At 34.6% G+C, this 14,072-nt stretch overlaps 3 protein-coding genes across 4 annotated transcripts; 2 read left to right on the top strand and 1 right to left on the bottom strand.

The window, feature by feature from the left end:
* The first annotated feature begins 724 nt into the window (after window positions 1–724).
* On the top strand, window positions 725–4,679 carry LOC103857026 (thiamine thiazole synthase, chloroplastic-like). Its single transcript, XM_009134177.3, has 3 exons — window positions 725–1,199; window positions 3,702–4,190; window positions 4,325–4,679. The coding sequence occupies exons 1-3, from the start codon at window positions 795–797 to the stop codon at window positions 4,484–4,486; spliced, it is 1,056 nt and encodes a 351-aa protein (XP_009132425.2). The 5' UTR covers window positions 725–794; the 3' UTR covers window positions 4,487–4,679.
* LOC103857028 (TBC1 domain family member 15-like) lies at window positions 4,533–8,890 on the bottom strand. Of its 2 annotated transcripts, none has more exons than XM_009134179.3 (11): window positions 8,303–8,890; window positions 7,596–7,691; window positions 7,393–7,496; window positions 7,176–7,315; window positions 6,890–7,102; window positions 6,732–6,820; window positions 6,549–6,654; window positions 6,063–6,160; window positions 5,719–5,982; window positions 5,547–5,630; window positions 4,533–5,416 (listed from the first exon to the last, which is right to left on the bottom strand). In XM_009134179.3, exons 1-11 carry the CDS (start codon window positions 8,390–8,392, stop codon window positions 5,405–5,407), a joined length of 1,296 nt encoding a protein of 431 aa, XP_009132427.1. In that variant the 5' UTR covers window positions 8,393–8,890; the 3' UTR covers window positions 4,533–5,404. The 2 variants fall into 2 exon arrangements, with proteins under 2 accessions (XP_009132427.1, XP_009132426.1); XM_009134178.3 differs by having other exon boundaries at window positions 4,533–5,419; window positions 8,303–8,876.
* Window positions 8,891–10,027: 1,137 nt separating this feature from the next.
* On the top strand, window positions 10,028–12,345 carry LOC103857024 (glucose-6-phosphate/phosphate translocator 1, chloroplastic). The gene is made up of 5 exons (XM_009134175.2): window positions 10,028–10,510; window positions 10,899–11,124; window positions 11,227–11,449; window positions 11,632–11,845; window positions 12,023–12,345. Exons 1-5 carry the CDS (start codon window positions 10,028–10,030, stop codon window positions 12,032–12,034), a joined length of 1,158 nt encoding a protein of 385 aa, XP_009132423.2. The 3' UTR covers window positions 12,035–12,345.
* The last annotated feature ends 1,727 nt before the right edge of the window (window positions 12,346–14,072 follow it).

Genomic DNA, 14,072 nt, shown 5'->3' with positions numbered 1-14,072 from the left:
ACACCCCAAGACTCTGTTTCCCATGACCACTGGACTACACTCCACACTATTTCCATAGTCAATAACCGCATATATATGTTTTTTTTTTGCCGCATATGTTTGTATTATAAGTAGTTCGGTGGAGCTGTAACATATTCATCAAAATCAACTCTCGATACAATATCTTTTGTAACAGAAATAATGTCACCACCTTCACTTGAGCACTTAACATTACTCATCACTCATTACTCACTACTCATTAGTCATTCTTTTATGAGTCCAAAATATCAGGACCATCTTTGACCATGTACAAAAAGCAGTTAAACATGGTCCTAATTCAAAAGAATTTACTCAAGCAACAACTTCAAGTTATGGACTGCAAATTTTGGCTACTAAATTGCATATTTTGTTTTGCTCCACAAGAAAATAAAAGATTCCACGACCAAAAAGAACATCCCTCTCCTAAATCACAAAATACAATAAAAATTGATGTATAATAAATAATGATTTTTTTTGTTTGGAAACTATAAATAACGAACTGTCTTTTCACAAGTAAAGTCCAAATCCATATCTATCGTACAAAGATATTTCACTTTCTTGTGTTCGTGTCACCACACACTCATAGCAAATGGCTACACGTACGTCCAGACAAAAGCTTCCAGATATTTTATAACCATAAACTGTACTTGAATACAAAACCCACGACGACCATTCATTCCTTATCTCTGACTCTAAAGATATCTCTTCTTCTAATTTAAAGACACCATAGTTTCACTTCACCATCATCATCACACAAAACCTAAACACTCTCTCAAATGGCGGCTGTTACTTCTACTCTCTCCCTCTCTTCCAGCAAGCCTCAGAGGCTCTTCGACTCCTCTTTCCATGGCTCATCAATCTCCGCCTCACCTGTCTCCGTCGGTCTCAAACCAAGATCCGCTTCAACCGTCTCCGTTCGGGCCACTGCTGGTTACGATCTGAACGCCTTCACTTTCGCTCCGATCAAGGAGTCGATCGTGTCTCGCGAGATGACGAGGAGGTACATGACGGATATGATCACTTACGCCGAGACTGATGTCGTCGTTGTTGGCGCTGGCTCCGCTGGTTTATCATGCGCTTACGAGATCAGCAAGAACCCTAACGTTCAGGTCGCAATCATCGAACAATCTGTCAGTCCCGGTGGTGGCGCGTGGCTCGGTGGTCAGCTTTTCTCCGCCATGGTAATGTTCTCTCTCTCTTAAGATTAGGCCTTAACACATTAACTTGGAAACAAAGAGCCTTACTGTATCAAACCGAAAAATGGGAATCCATACCGAACTGAATTTCATCTATTCTATTAAAACAGCAGTGTGACCTATTGATAAATGTTATGTCCAACCATTTATTTTTTTTATTTAAAAAACTTATATATATATTAATTTCTTTTGTTCAACTGAATCTAAAGACAATTGGATAACCGTAACTACTTTTACTAATCTAAATACTCCATTTCGTGACATTCAATTTAGTGTAATCCCACAATACACGGGATCCACTTCTTTTCACTACACATTATTTGACATTTTCAGATATTAATAATTGTTTTTTCATTTTGTTTATTATACCAAATGCACATGGCATTGGGTAAATAACAGTTACAGTAAATTGCATATTGGAGTCTATAACAAACACATTAACTATTTGATTGAGGAAGTAGTACAGATATATAATCTATTAAACCCTCCATCACAATAATTTATAAACTTCTATAAGAATTAGATTTTTTGAAAATATCTTAATTTTCTATGACAACAATATTTTAAATTTCAATATCTTATATTTGAGTTATTATATATATTTTCAAGACGTGTATAACAAACACATTAATTTGTTATATTAATAATTTATAAAAAATTCTTTTTAACTAATACAAAACAATTTAAAAACTTGGTTTTAATTTTAGTTTGTTATAAATAAATTAAAACAAATATGAGACACACCAAATAAATGAATTATTCTATTTTGATTGTTATACAATTATTTTTATATAAAATATAAATTGATTATAAAATATTGAAAACATAAATAAAATTTTTATATGAATATACGTTATTTCGTAAAATAAAAATTTTACAAATCAACTCAGTATATATTAAAATGAAATATAAAAAGTTAACTAATATTAAATTAATTAGTGGTGGAATGGGTTATTAATAAAATTTAATTTTTAAAGAAATTGTCAAAAATATCAATTTTCATGTTTAGGCTAACCACTTTTACTCTCACTTTTAATAAATGGTAAACGACATTTATAATCCTATGGTTAGCTAATCTAGACTTAGGGTTTAGAGTTGAGGGGTGGTGTAGGGTCTTAAAAATGTGAAATTTAGGATTCTAATACATATATAAATAAACAATTAAAAAATATAAAAAATATAAAAAAAATTTCAAAATAGTTTCAAACATAAAAAAAAATCTAAAGAAAGTTAAAAAAAACATTTATTAAAAGTTCGAATTTGAAAAAGTATAATTCGAAATTATATATATATATATATTTAAATAATTATCTATAAGAGTCTTTCGCTACTTAATGAAGAATGCATTTTTGAAAATGTCCTTTTAATGGTGGTAAAAATGAATAATAGTACCATGAAAATGGTAAACATGAATATTTTCCTAATTTTTATGACCAAAGGTTTTATAGGTTATTTCAGTAAACATGCAAACTATTTATCAAGTATGAAAATGAGCAGACATAACATATTAACACATTTCTATTAAAAAAATTGAACCAATACAAGAGCGTTAAAAAATAAATTAAAAATTTACTATTTTAAACCATTAAAACAAAACGAAAACTAAAATAAGACGAGTATCTATATACAAATTAAGCGCAAAACATGTAAAAATTTAAAAATAATTATGTAGAAAAATGATTATGTACTTCACTAAACACAAATATGATTACAAAAGAACACAAATATAAAAATTACACATTTCAAAAAAAATTATTTACAGATCTTTTTTAGCTCGTGGGCTTTTTTGAAAAAAAATACATTATTGGTTAGGCTTTCGAAGTTATTATATATCAATACTATTAAAACAGAAATGTGATCTATTGATATATATGTGGTCCAATTATTTTAATACAATTAATAAAACTTCTTATTAATCATTTAAGATAGATATTATACAAAGAAAAACTTATATATGACTAAAAAACAAATATAAAAATTAAATTTTAACAAAAATGTAAAACGAAAAATATACCCGCCCTTTTAAGGGCGGGTCAAAATCTAGTAAATCTTTTATTTCTGGAACCGGAACCCGAACGAGAACTTAATATATTTAGTTTTGCATTAACCAAGTATCCTAATAATAATATTTATTCAAAAAATCGAATTATCCAAAAAAAATTATTCAGAATATTTCAAATGATCCGAACTACTCTGTATTTTATTCGAAAAATTTGAGTAATTCTTAAAAAGTTCCAAATTATCCCTAAAATTTATCTAAATTAACCGAAATAATCAAGAAAACCGAATTAAACCTGAAATTTTCTCGGATTTTAACTGTTCCCACCTTTATTATCCAAACCGAAAACCAAATATAACCAAACTAAAACCACCGAATGTCGCTAATAACAAATGATGGATCGTATATATCTCTAGGACTGAAAACGGAAATGCTTATGGTTAGTTAAGAGCTAGAATGTCTGAAAGATGTGTATTCGTATTTGACAGATTGTGCGCAAACCAGCTCACTTGTTCCTTGACGAGATTGGTGTACCTTACGATGAACAAGACAACTACGTCGTGATCAAGCACGCTGCTCTCTTCACATCCACCATCATGAGCAAGCTTTTGGCTCGTCCCAACGTGAAGCTCTTCAACGCCGTCGCAGCCGAGGATCTGATCGTGAAAGGGAACAGAGTCGGTGGTGTGGTGACTAACTGGGCTCTTGTGTCGATGAACCACGACACACAGTCTTGCATGGACCCTAACGTCATGGAAGCCAAGATTGTTGTCAGCTCGTGTGGTCACGATGGTCCTTTTGGAGCCACCGGTGTGAAGAGGTTGAAGAGCATTGGGTTGATCGACCATGTTCCTGGGATGAAAGCTTTGGATATGAACACGGCTGAAGATGCGATTGTGAGATTGACCAGAGAGGTTGTTCCAGGTATGATTGTGACTGGTATGGAAGTTGCAGAGATTGATGGCGCACCAAGAATGGTGAGTGTCTCCCTTTCCTTGACTAACTTACGATTTAATATCCATAGTTAAAAAAAATAAAATAATAATAATAATAAAAAATAATATTCATAGTTTTTAAGATCATGTTCTGAGTTGATGAATTGGTGATGCAGGGACCAACGTTCGGAGCTATGATGATATCGGGACAGAAGGCGGGACATCTCGCACTGAAAGCTTTGGGACAGCCCAATGCTTTGGATGGAACCTATGTCGGAGACCTAAGCCCGGAGCTGGTGTTAGCTGTTGCTGATTCCGCTGAAACCGTAGATGCTTAAGGACAAGTTTTTTTTTTTTGGGTAAGAAAATTTCCCTTGGTTCTTCTGATGTGGAAGGAGTTGCAATAAAGGAGGTGTTTAGGTGCTTTAAAACTTTATTTATGTTTTTGAACTTTCTGGTGTCTTTGTAATGAAATGTTTATTTGGTGTCAAATTGTGTTATTATGTTCATTCGTTTTCTTGTGTTCGTCTCCGATCCTTTCTTGGCTTTGTTCGTACGTCTGCTTTACTCTTTAGCATGTTCCTGCCTCGTAGCAGTTAAAAATATATATATCTGAGGACTAATCAAAGACAACAATTATGCTCTCTGCCTCTATAAGTCATTTAACTTCGTTGACCTAATTTCTTCTCTCTTGCGTCCTAAGTAAACCTGATGAACTAGGGACTATGGAGATACATTTGGGACCCTAATCTCATTCTGGTTCTTGCTTTAGTACCCCTATTTTTTCGGCATTATCTTTTGCTCAAAATAGCGATGCTCCCAAGAAAGACGACGAACCACTACCAGGACTAAAACGTTACAGCTCAAAAACGTTACAGCTCAAGCGTTATCCTGAAGACGACAAAAAAAATCATGTTTACTTACATAATCCGACTTATAAATACAGCAATGAGTTTACAATCCAGAAGGCAGATAATTTTTCTGTGCTTTTACCTTTTCCCTTTGTGTTGTAGTTAATACAATAATAAAAAAAAAAAAAGAACACAAGGTTTGTCACATCAAAATATTACAACATGCGTACATTAAGAAGACCTTGCAACGAAAAGGTATTGTGTGCTGTGTAATTTAGGGAATGCTTGCCACCCAAGGGATCATAAATCTCTGACCAGTAACATTTTGTCGCCGGATTTTGTGAGTTATCAGATAAGTAAAAAAACAATATACAAAAAGGCTCTACTCATGAATCTTCGCCAATGCTATTTCTTGGCCTGCTATAATGACCAAATGGAAAACGATTAGAGAGACTTAAAATACAGCTAAAGAAGTTTCATTATGAGTATATAAGTAGAAACTTGTGACAGAAACAAATCTAAGAGACAAGGGAAAAAAGTTTAAAACCTTTTTTAGATACTTCTTGTGAAGTTTCATTGCACCAGTACAAGCTTTTTTAGCATCCAAGTTTCCCGTTATGTCGTTTAAGATCTAAGGAAAACAAACAGATTATAGAGGTGTTAAGGAGGTGTTAAAGAGACATAAACACACGTGAGAATGTGAGATCTCTCATCATTACCTTAACAACATCATCAAGTCCTCGAGCTTCAGTCATAAGCTTAGAACTCTTGTCCTTCAAAACACTAGCCACTAGGAAAACCGAAATAGGCAAAGGACCTTCTGCGCTATTCCCACCGTTCTTCATGTTCTCTCTCTCGTACTTCCCACATTGTTTTATCGACTTGGGTTTGCCTTTGGAGGAACCTTCCGTTTTCTCTCCCTCGAACTCAGGCTCCTCGTACAGAGAATACATCTCCGGGTCATACTCTAATGCCCACATCATCTGCTCACAAAAGTCTTTATTAGCGTGCGGTCCAAGATAGATGTTTCTGAGCTTATAGAGAGATGGAACTAAACCATTACCTCCCAGAGATACAAGGAGTCGCAGAAAGAGAACTCTCTTCTGAACTGTACCATTATCATCCGAATCGCAAACAGATAGTCACCTCCTCCCAAGTTCTCTGCATTTCAAGATAAGATCTCTTTAAGCATGGGGGTTTCGGGTAGTTCGGTTTTAAAATCTTACCCTAAACTAACCAATTTTTTTGGGTTCGATTATATTTTGATTAAAATGTGGTTAAATTCAAATAATTTTAGTTAGTTCGATTAGTTTGGTTACTTCGGTTCGAAAATTTTAGTTAATTATGTTTAATTTGGTTTGAAATTTGGTTAACACTTTTTTTTTTGAAAAACCGAACAAACTGATCACCAAACCGAATCGAAAACCAATTTTTTTTTATAAACATGCTGAATCGAACCAAACTTATCACCGAACTAACCCAAATTTCAGTTCGGTTCAAAATCCTAGGCCTAATTAAATGCAACAAGTGAGGGTGAGAAAGCTTTTACCTAAGTGATGGTGAAGCTTGGGGTCAATAATCTGAGTGATGGAAGCCAAATGAGTAAGCTGTGCTTCAACTCCAACTGATCTTCCCGTGCTCCGGAAGTTTCCTCGCTTTACAGAGAGTGTCAAGGCTCAAGACTCAAGAAGACAAACATATATGAACACAAAACAACATAGAGTAAACGTACCAATCTTCGCATCAGTCTTTCAAAACACCAAAAAGCATCAGCTTCATCTTCAAGAAGCATAATCATAGGAGAACAAAGATCACTCATTCCTGCTCACAAGAAAACATTAGAACCAACCAACTTATACTGTTCGGTCTCTGAATCTAAAGGACTTTTACCTTGGCAATACCCAACGTCGTTGTCTATCCAGGCGTAAAGAGCTAGAATATCCCAAAGCTTGGACAAATTCTCCTTCTTCTCGTAGAACACCAATGTCCTATCCGTGCGGTTTACATCAAGACCTATCTGGTGAAGCGTTAGCATCCACTGGATAACTTTCTTGTCCAAAGGTCCTCTGCTTTCAAGCTCTTTGAAGAAATCAGAATCTTCACCTATCAATAATCATCTTAAAATGCTTAGTTTTACCATACCATGACGCTCTAAGCGATACAAAACTTGTGTTACCTAAGTTTGTTTCTTGTAGTACAAGAGGATCTAGAATGGGTTGACCCTTCTCGGTGATCACAGGTGCGGTAATGAATCCACCACTTCCGATGACTGGAAACATTTGTTTGCATTCCTGCTTCCAAGAAGCATACTGGGTTCTGAAAAGGGAAAGTACTAATGCCTTTTAAGTAGAAAGATTTAACAGTAGCAAAGAGAATGCAAGAAGACAATATACCTTCTACGTTGTCGGATTTGCTCTCTTTCTTCAAATGTGCTCTTTGGATCATAACAACCAAGTAAGAACTCCCAGACTTCTCCTCTAATCGTTGGATGGATCCCCTAGTAACCAGCCAAGAAAGCAAGCAAATGGGTTTTGGTATATAAGCTAACTATCAGGTATTCATTTGTATTTGCAAACAATGTGTTTTGAGACTTTACCCCTCGTTGAATTCGGTTTAGAGTCTTGCCCATATCTAGGAATCCTTCTTGTGTAAATGCAGCTTGCCATTTTCTTACACTTAGAGTTTTACCAGGCTGCAACAAACATAATTAAAGAAAATGAAAAGTACTGTCAGCAATGAGACTCTGCCATTCTCTAAACCTAATCATGTGCAAGTGAAACTAAAATAGCACTGACATCAATAATATAGTAATGAATGCTATCCTCTCTTGTTATTAAAAAAAATATTAAGAGCACATTCCCACCTGCATAAACCTAACAAAGGCAAACAAAATCACCAAATACAATGAGGAATCTACATTTCTCTAAACACAATCATGAGAAGATTAACTTAATTAACAAGCACTAATAAGATCAATATTCCACTACATAAACAGGTCCTAAGGTCGTTCAAGAAGCCTTAAATAAGAACATGTAATGCTCAATTTGCTTGTTTCATCATCAAACACACGATAACACTTAATAATTGGTAAAATTTTCCAACATAAAAATAAAACACTGATACAATATTAACACACAGGAGAAGGGAATGAAACATAAAACAACACAAGAAAGTCCTATGCTATAAAATAAAGTCAGCAAAGATTCTGAAACTGCAATCGCCAATCTCAAAGATAACAGAAACCAATCCAAATGCTAACACAACAATTAATAAGATGAGACATTAGGGGGGAAAGGAAGATACTTTGATCTTGAATTTGGTATTGGGGACATCAGTGCACTCAGGGCGAATCTGGTAATAAGAATCTGCTGGTTCTGCCGGGGCTCCCCACATTTTTGTGCAAGTTTTGCAATCCCAAAAGATATTAAAAATATGAAAAAACTTTCCCGGGAAAAAAAACAGAGAAACAATCAAGAAAATAAGTTTGGAAGAAAAAGAAAAAACTGGCACCCTCTCTCAAAAGATCGATTCTCTCAGAAGAAAACAAATGAGAGATCTTAAGAGGGTGGGGTCCAGTTTTGGAGAAAATATCAAAGACAAAAGAACTTTTCTTGTTTGGGTTGCAATGTGTTACGTAATCATTTGTTCTTTTGGTTTTTACAATTGGGTGGTGTTAGGAGAAGCTATGACTTTTGATGGTGGATATGAACTTGGATCGTTTGGTCAAAGCTCGATGATCTCTATCTTTAATTATCTTCTAATCCCTTAATTAGTAAACGAGTTCGAGACAAGAGAGAGGAGTTAGTGTTGTTTGTTGACGCACCGTTAAATGTCAGGCCCAACCCAAAGTTGATTTTGGTTTTATTTGAGTCGGTTTGGTTTGGTTTAGACCAAACTTGATATTCTAATTCTCCCTTCTTCTTCTTCTTTTGTTTTCTTAAAGAATAGTTAAGTTAATCGAATCAGAAGAGAAAACTATTTTTATTTATGGTTTCCTTTTTTCTTTCCTAAACACTGAACACATTAATTTTTTTTATTTTGAACAAAAAGTTGGTCGGGATAACCATACCGAAATAAAACAACCAATAAAACAAAGAGATCTATAGAAAGAACGGACATTCTTAGCTAGCGAATCAGCAATTTTATTTTACGTTCTCGGGAATTAGCTGATTTTAAATTCCAGAAAACACATATGAAGAATTTGAATGATCTCTAGTTCAGTTGAGAAATTTGATCAAGTTTGTGGGTCTGTTAAATTTGTTTTTAGTTACGTAATTTAGGATACATAAATAATATTTTTTAATTAAAAACCTTATATATAGTAGATTAAAGTATTTTATTAGAGTTTAGAGTTTAACATCTAAAGTATAAAAATGTAACTTATATTTTTATTTAATTTTCAGTAAAATCGTACTTAGTAATTTATCTAAGTTTCCCAAAATCATTTAAATTTTCAATAAAATTAAATTATTTCTAATATTTAATTGAATAGTATCAGTTTTATGCTATTCTCCATCAACAAACCATTTATGTGATTTCTGATCCATTGCCATTAGTGATCTTTTGGTTATCTAAACTTTTATTAATTCAATAATTAGTTGTTGGAAAAAATCGCATATTCCCCTACAAATTTATAGATTCGATGTCTATTTTTTAATATGTAAATTCCACGTTACTGATATAGTTCAAAGCCGCCCCTAACCTGATCGACACAAATTAAAAGAAAACAAATCGTAGAACTTTAGTAATTTGAAAAATAAGCAATAACCTTTTTTTGAATTGTATTTGTCAACAAATAACAAATTTCCTAAAAAAAGTAGGAAATCAAAAAAACAAAAGAAAAAGACAGTAGCATTCTTGTACTAATATACTGCATAGTTTCTATAAACATTGCGAACAAGATCTTACCAGGTCAAACACTTTGATCCTCTTCCTACTAAACAAAGTTCTCCGACATCTAAGCGTTTTATATTCTTTTTATTTTAATTCGACAAAAAAAAAACTTTTTACTTTTTTTTAATTCCGGCGATGGTTTTAGCGGCGAAGCAGACTCTCTCTACTAAGATCGGCTTCTCCGCTCCACTTCCCCGACGGAACCCGTCTTCCTCACTCCAACGACTTCCTCTCTCCCTCTCCTTTCCCTCGGCGGCGCTTCCAAAACGCACCGTTTTAACCCTCTCTAAGCCTTTGCACCTCTCTGTTCTGAGAGCAAAGCCCCCGGTGAGATGCTCCGCCTACGAAGCCGACAAGTCAGAGCCTCCTCAGCCGATCGACGACACGAAGTCCGAGGCGGCGAAGAAAGCGAAGATCGGAGTCTACTTCGCTACTTGGTGGGCTTTGAACGTTGTCTTCAACATCTACAACAAGAAGGTCTTGAACGCTTACCCTTATCCATGGCTCACCTCCACGCTCTCTCTCGCCGCCGGTTCGTTGATGATGCTCATCTCTTGGGCCGTTGGCATCGTCGAGACTCCCAAAACGGATTTCGATTTCTGGAAAACACTTTTTCCGGTAAGTGGGTTGGTGGGTCTTTGCTTAGAGATGTAAAGGTGGAAACTTTTTTTTTTTTGGGTGTAAGTAAAGGTGGAAACTTTAGATTAGATATCGATGTTTACGTTGATGGGTATTGAGGTTTATAGTCAAATTGATTGTTGTTTTGTTACCTGAGCGATATGCATAGTTTTGTTTGTTACCAAGTAGAGAGAGAGAAGAAAGTGATGTTTCTTTTTGGCTGTGTGTGTTCATAAGCTGCTGAATTTTGATATTTTGTTATAATATATTAACTTTTATAGCTAAATTCTGAGAATTCAAGAGTTGGAATATGATAATTTATAATTTTTGTTTTTTTGATAATTGGTTGTACTAAAGTGTTCTTTTTGTTGGTTGGGTTGATTAATAGGTTGCGGTGGCACACACAATTGGTCATGTGGCTGCAACGGTGAGCATGTCAAAGGTTGCTGTTTCCTTCACACACATCATCAAGAGTGGTGAGCCAGCGTTTAGCGTTCTTGTCTCCAGGTTCCTTTTAGGCGAAACGTTCCCTACTTCGGTTTACCTCTCCCTCATTCCCATCATCGGTGGTTGTGCTCTCTCTGCCCTTACTGAGCTTAACTTCAACATGATTGGTAATATATATATTCTAGACATTCAAATGTTGTGTTTTGTGTTCCCAATTCTAGTTAGTTAGCTTCTATAAGCCATTGTAATCTTTCTGTTTCGGCTCTTAGGTTTCATGGGAGCGATGATTTCGAATTTGGCATTCGTGTTCCGTAACATATTCTCAAAGAAGGGAATGAAGGGAAAGTCTGTGAGCGGGATGAACTACTACGCTTGCCTCTCAATGTTATCACTCTTGATCCTCACCCCCTTTGCATTTGCGGTTGAAGGACCTCAGATGTGGATCGATGGCTGGCAAAAAGCTCTCTCCGACATCGGACCTCAGTTTGTCTGGTAATTTTGCCTCTCAATGTTTTGTCCTGTTAGATGTATCCTTGTCCTGTTCCTATACTTCGTTGTGAAAAGACCCATTTATCAAGTTCTTGTCTTTTTCTCTCTCAGAATATCTGTTTTTATATTAAGACGCCTTTAGTGATTATGTCAATTAATACATTTGTTTCTATCAAATTTTGTAGGTGGGTGGCTGCGCAGAGTGTGTTTTATCATCTCTACAACCAAGTGTCTTACATGTCTTTAGACCAAATCTCTCCCTTGACGTTTAGTGTGGGTAACACCATGAAGCGTATCTCAGTAATAGTCTCCTCCATTATTATCTTCCGCACTCCAGTGCAGCCCGTTAACGCTCTTGGAGCTGCCATTGCTATCCTCGGAACCTTCTTGTATTCCCAGGTAAACCACACCGCGCATAATCTGTGAAATGACCAATATACCCATGTTATCCATATTCCACTATGATAAATAAGTGTCTCTTGGCTTCACTTCTTGGCTTGTTCATCATCATCATGAATCAATATCTTAAATGTCATCCTCATGTTACTTTATCACGGTTTTTTGCGCGTGTTGCAGGCAAAACTTTGATCGGGCAATGCATGGAGTGTTCCGGTCCGATGCTGAACTCGTGATTTCGGTTTAAACCAGGGGAGGGAGATGTAGATATTTGTCCTCAATAATGATGAGACTGGAGACGACAATGTTAGTGTGTTAGGCAGTTTCTTAAATTGAGCTTTTTGGGTTTAATTGTTTGAATTTAGGGGAAACGAGAAAGATTGCCTCTTTGTAACTAAAGTGGGACATCAATTACCCCTTGAGAGAGTAAGACTATTTCAAAATATATTAAGAGAACTATTTCAAAAAATATATATATAGAACAATATTTTTATTCGACCTCATATACAGTACCGGCCTTGGGCTAAAGCCCGTAAAGCTCAGGTTTGGGGAGCCAGAGATATTAAATAGTTTAGGGGCGCCAGTTTAACCAATTTGCACTTTAGTCTAGTGGTTGTAACCTGCTCTTGGTCTCTTCCTCTTATAGGTTTGAACCCACAGTCTCTTTCTTCCTTTTCCCTTCTTTTTGGTGATAATAATATTTTTCCATTTTCTGAGAATAACAGATTTATACGCAAGACATGCTTACATGTTCTAACAACTTAACTCTTTTGTTATGTATATTTTTATTACATGAACATCAAATAATATGGGATTAGATAATTAAGTTAATCAAACAAAACTCAATTATTTCTTTTGTTTTGTTAGATCTGTCTTTCTTTTTAATTTTTGTTTTGGTTTTCCTAAAAGAGCTATGTGAATAAAAAATATTCATGTTCCAATGTTTCACTATGATTGAGCTTTGTAGGAGTGAGTCAGCCTTTATTTATTTTTGTAATTTGGTTAGAAACTTTTGAAATTCAGAAAACTTACTATCCCATCGTTTTAACATCTTTCTAAATCTCTGTGAAAAGAATTAAACTATCCTATCTATAAATTGTTTATTTTGTGGTTTTCTATTCTTTGGATTTGTAAAAAAAGAAGCTATTACCAGATTTATGTTTTGAAAAGCTATTAAAATAGTATCTGAAAATAATGCTTTGATGTTTCTTTTTCCTTTTGAAAACAACTTTAGTTTTCATAATATTTGATACAATTTTGATTATATAATTAAAATACAGCAAATTTAAGTTATAGTAAAGGGGTACCATTTTTCTCAATAGCTTTAGGCACCGGACGAGTCCGGACCGACACTGCTCATATATCTTCCTGGTTCTTGATCTTATCCGTTGAAGTTACATGAATAAGCATAATTTTATTTAAGTAGCTTGTTAATTCTTCTGAAGTTACCGTATAAGTATAATTTTCATTTGTAGAAAAGAAAATTCCAAAAGAAAGAAATCCAAAGAAACAATAATTATTAGTGACGTATTTTGTTTTATGATGATGCTTGGGAATAAAGCAGAGGCTTTAGATATTTTAGATTAAAAAAAGAAAAAAAAAAGAGATGACTCTTAGGATTTCAGAAGAGGCAGAGATATGTTCAGTGAAGAATTATACTAAAAGAAGATTCTCTCTATCTGAATTCGCGTTTCGCTTATCTTTGTTATTAATTTATGCATCAAAGTCGCCACCTTTTTGTTTAAATTAGTCAAGATCACAAGCTACACATGACAATAGCAGACAATCATATCATGCTTGCCTGTATATGCAAATTGAGTTTCAGTAGAAAACAGAAGGTGACAAAAAAATAAGAAAACAGAAAAAAAAAGAAAGACATGTAGCCAACGTTTGAACATCTTTATCTCCTCTTCCAATGAAGTTCAATACGACTCTGGTTCCGTTTGATAACGTCGGACATAGCTTCTCGAGGTGAGTTAGCACGTCAGAGGTCTCTAGTGTTGGGATTATCTCCTCTAACCGCGAAACTCTCTTGAAATAAACAGCATATTTTACAGTACAGAACAAAATATTCTTTACGCTTTTACAAAAAAAAAAGAAAAGAATATGAGAACAATATCAATTTTCTAAGTTAAAGAAAAAACAATATCAATTTTCTAGATTAAACTGAAGACAAGCAACACATAAGGTTATTAATCTGTTTGTGCAAATGACACAACTATAAAAATTA

This window comes from Brassica rapa, chromosome A03, assembly GCF_000309985.2.
Source record: "Brassica rapa cultivar Chiifu-401-42 chromosome A03, CAAS_Brap_v3.01, whole genome shotgun sequence".
Lineage (NCBI taxonomy): Eukaryota > Viridiplantae > Streptophyta > Magnoliopsida > Brassicales > Brassicaceae > Brassica > Brassica rapa.
Note: the sequence above shows the minus strand (reverse complement) of the source record. Positions and strands in the feature narration are given on the sequence as shown.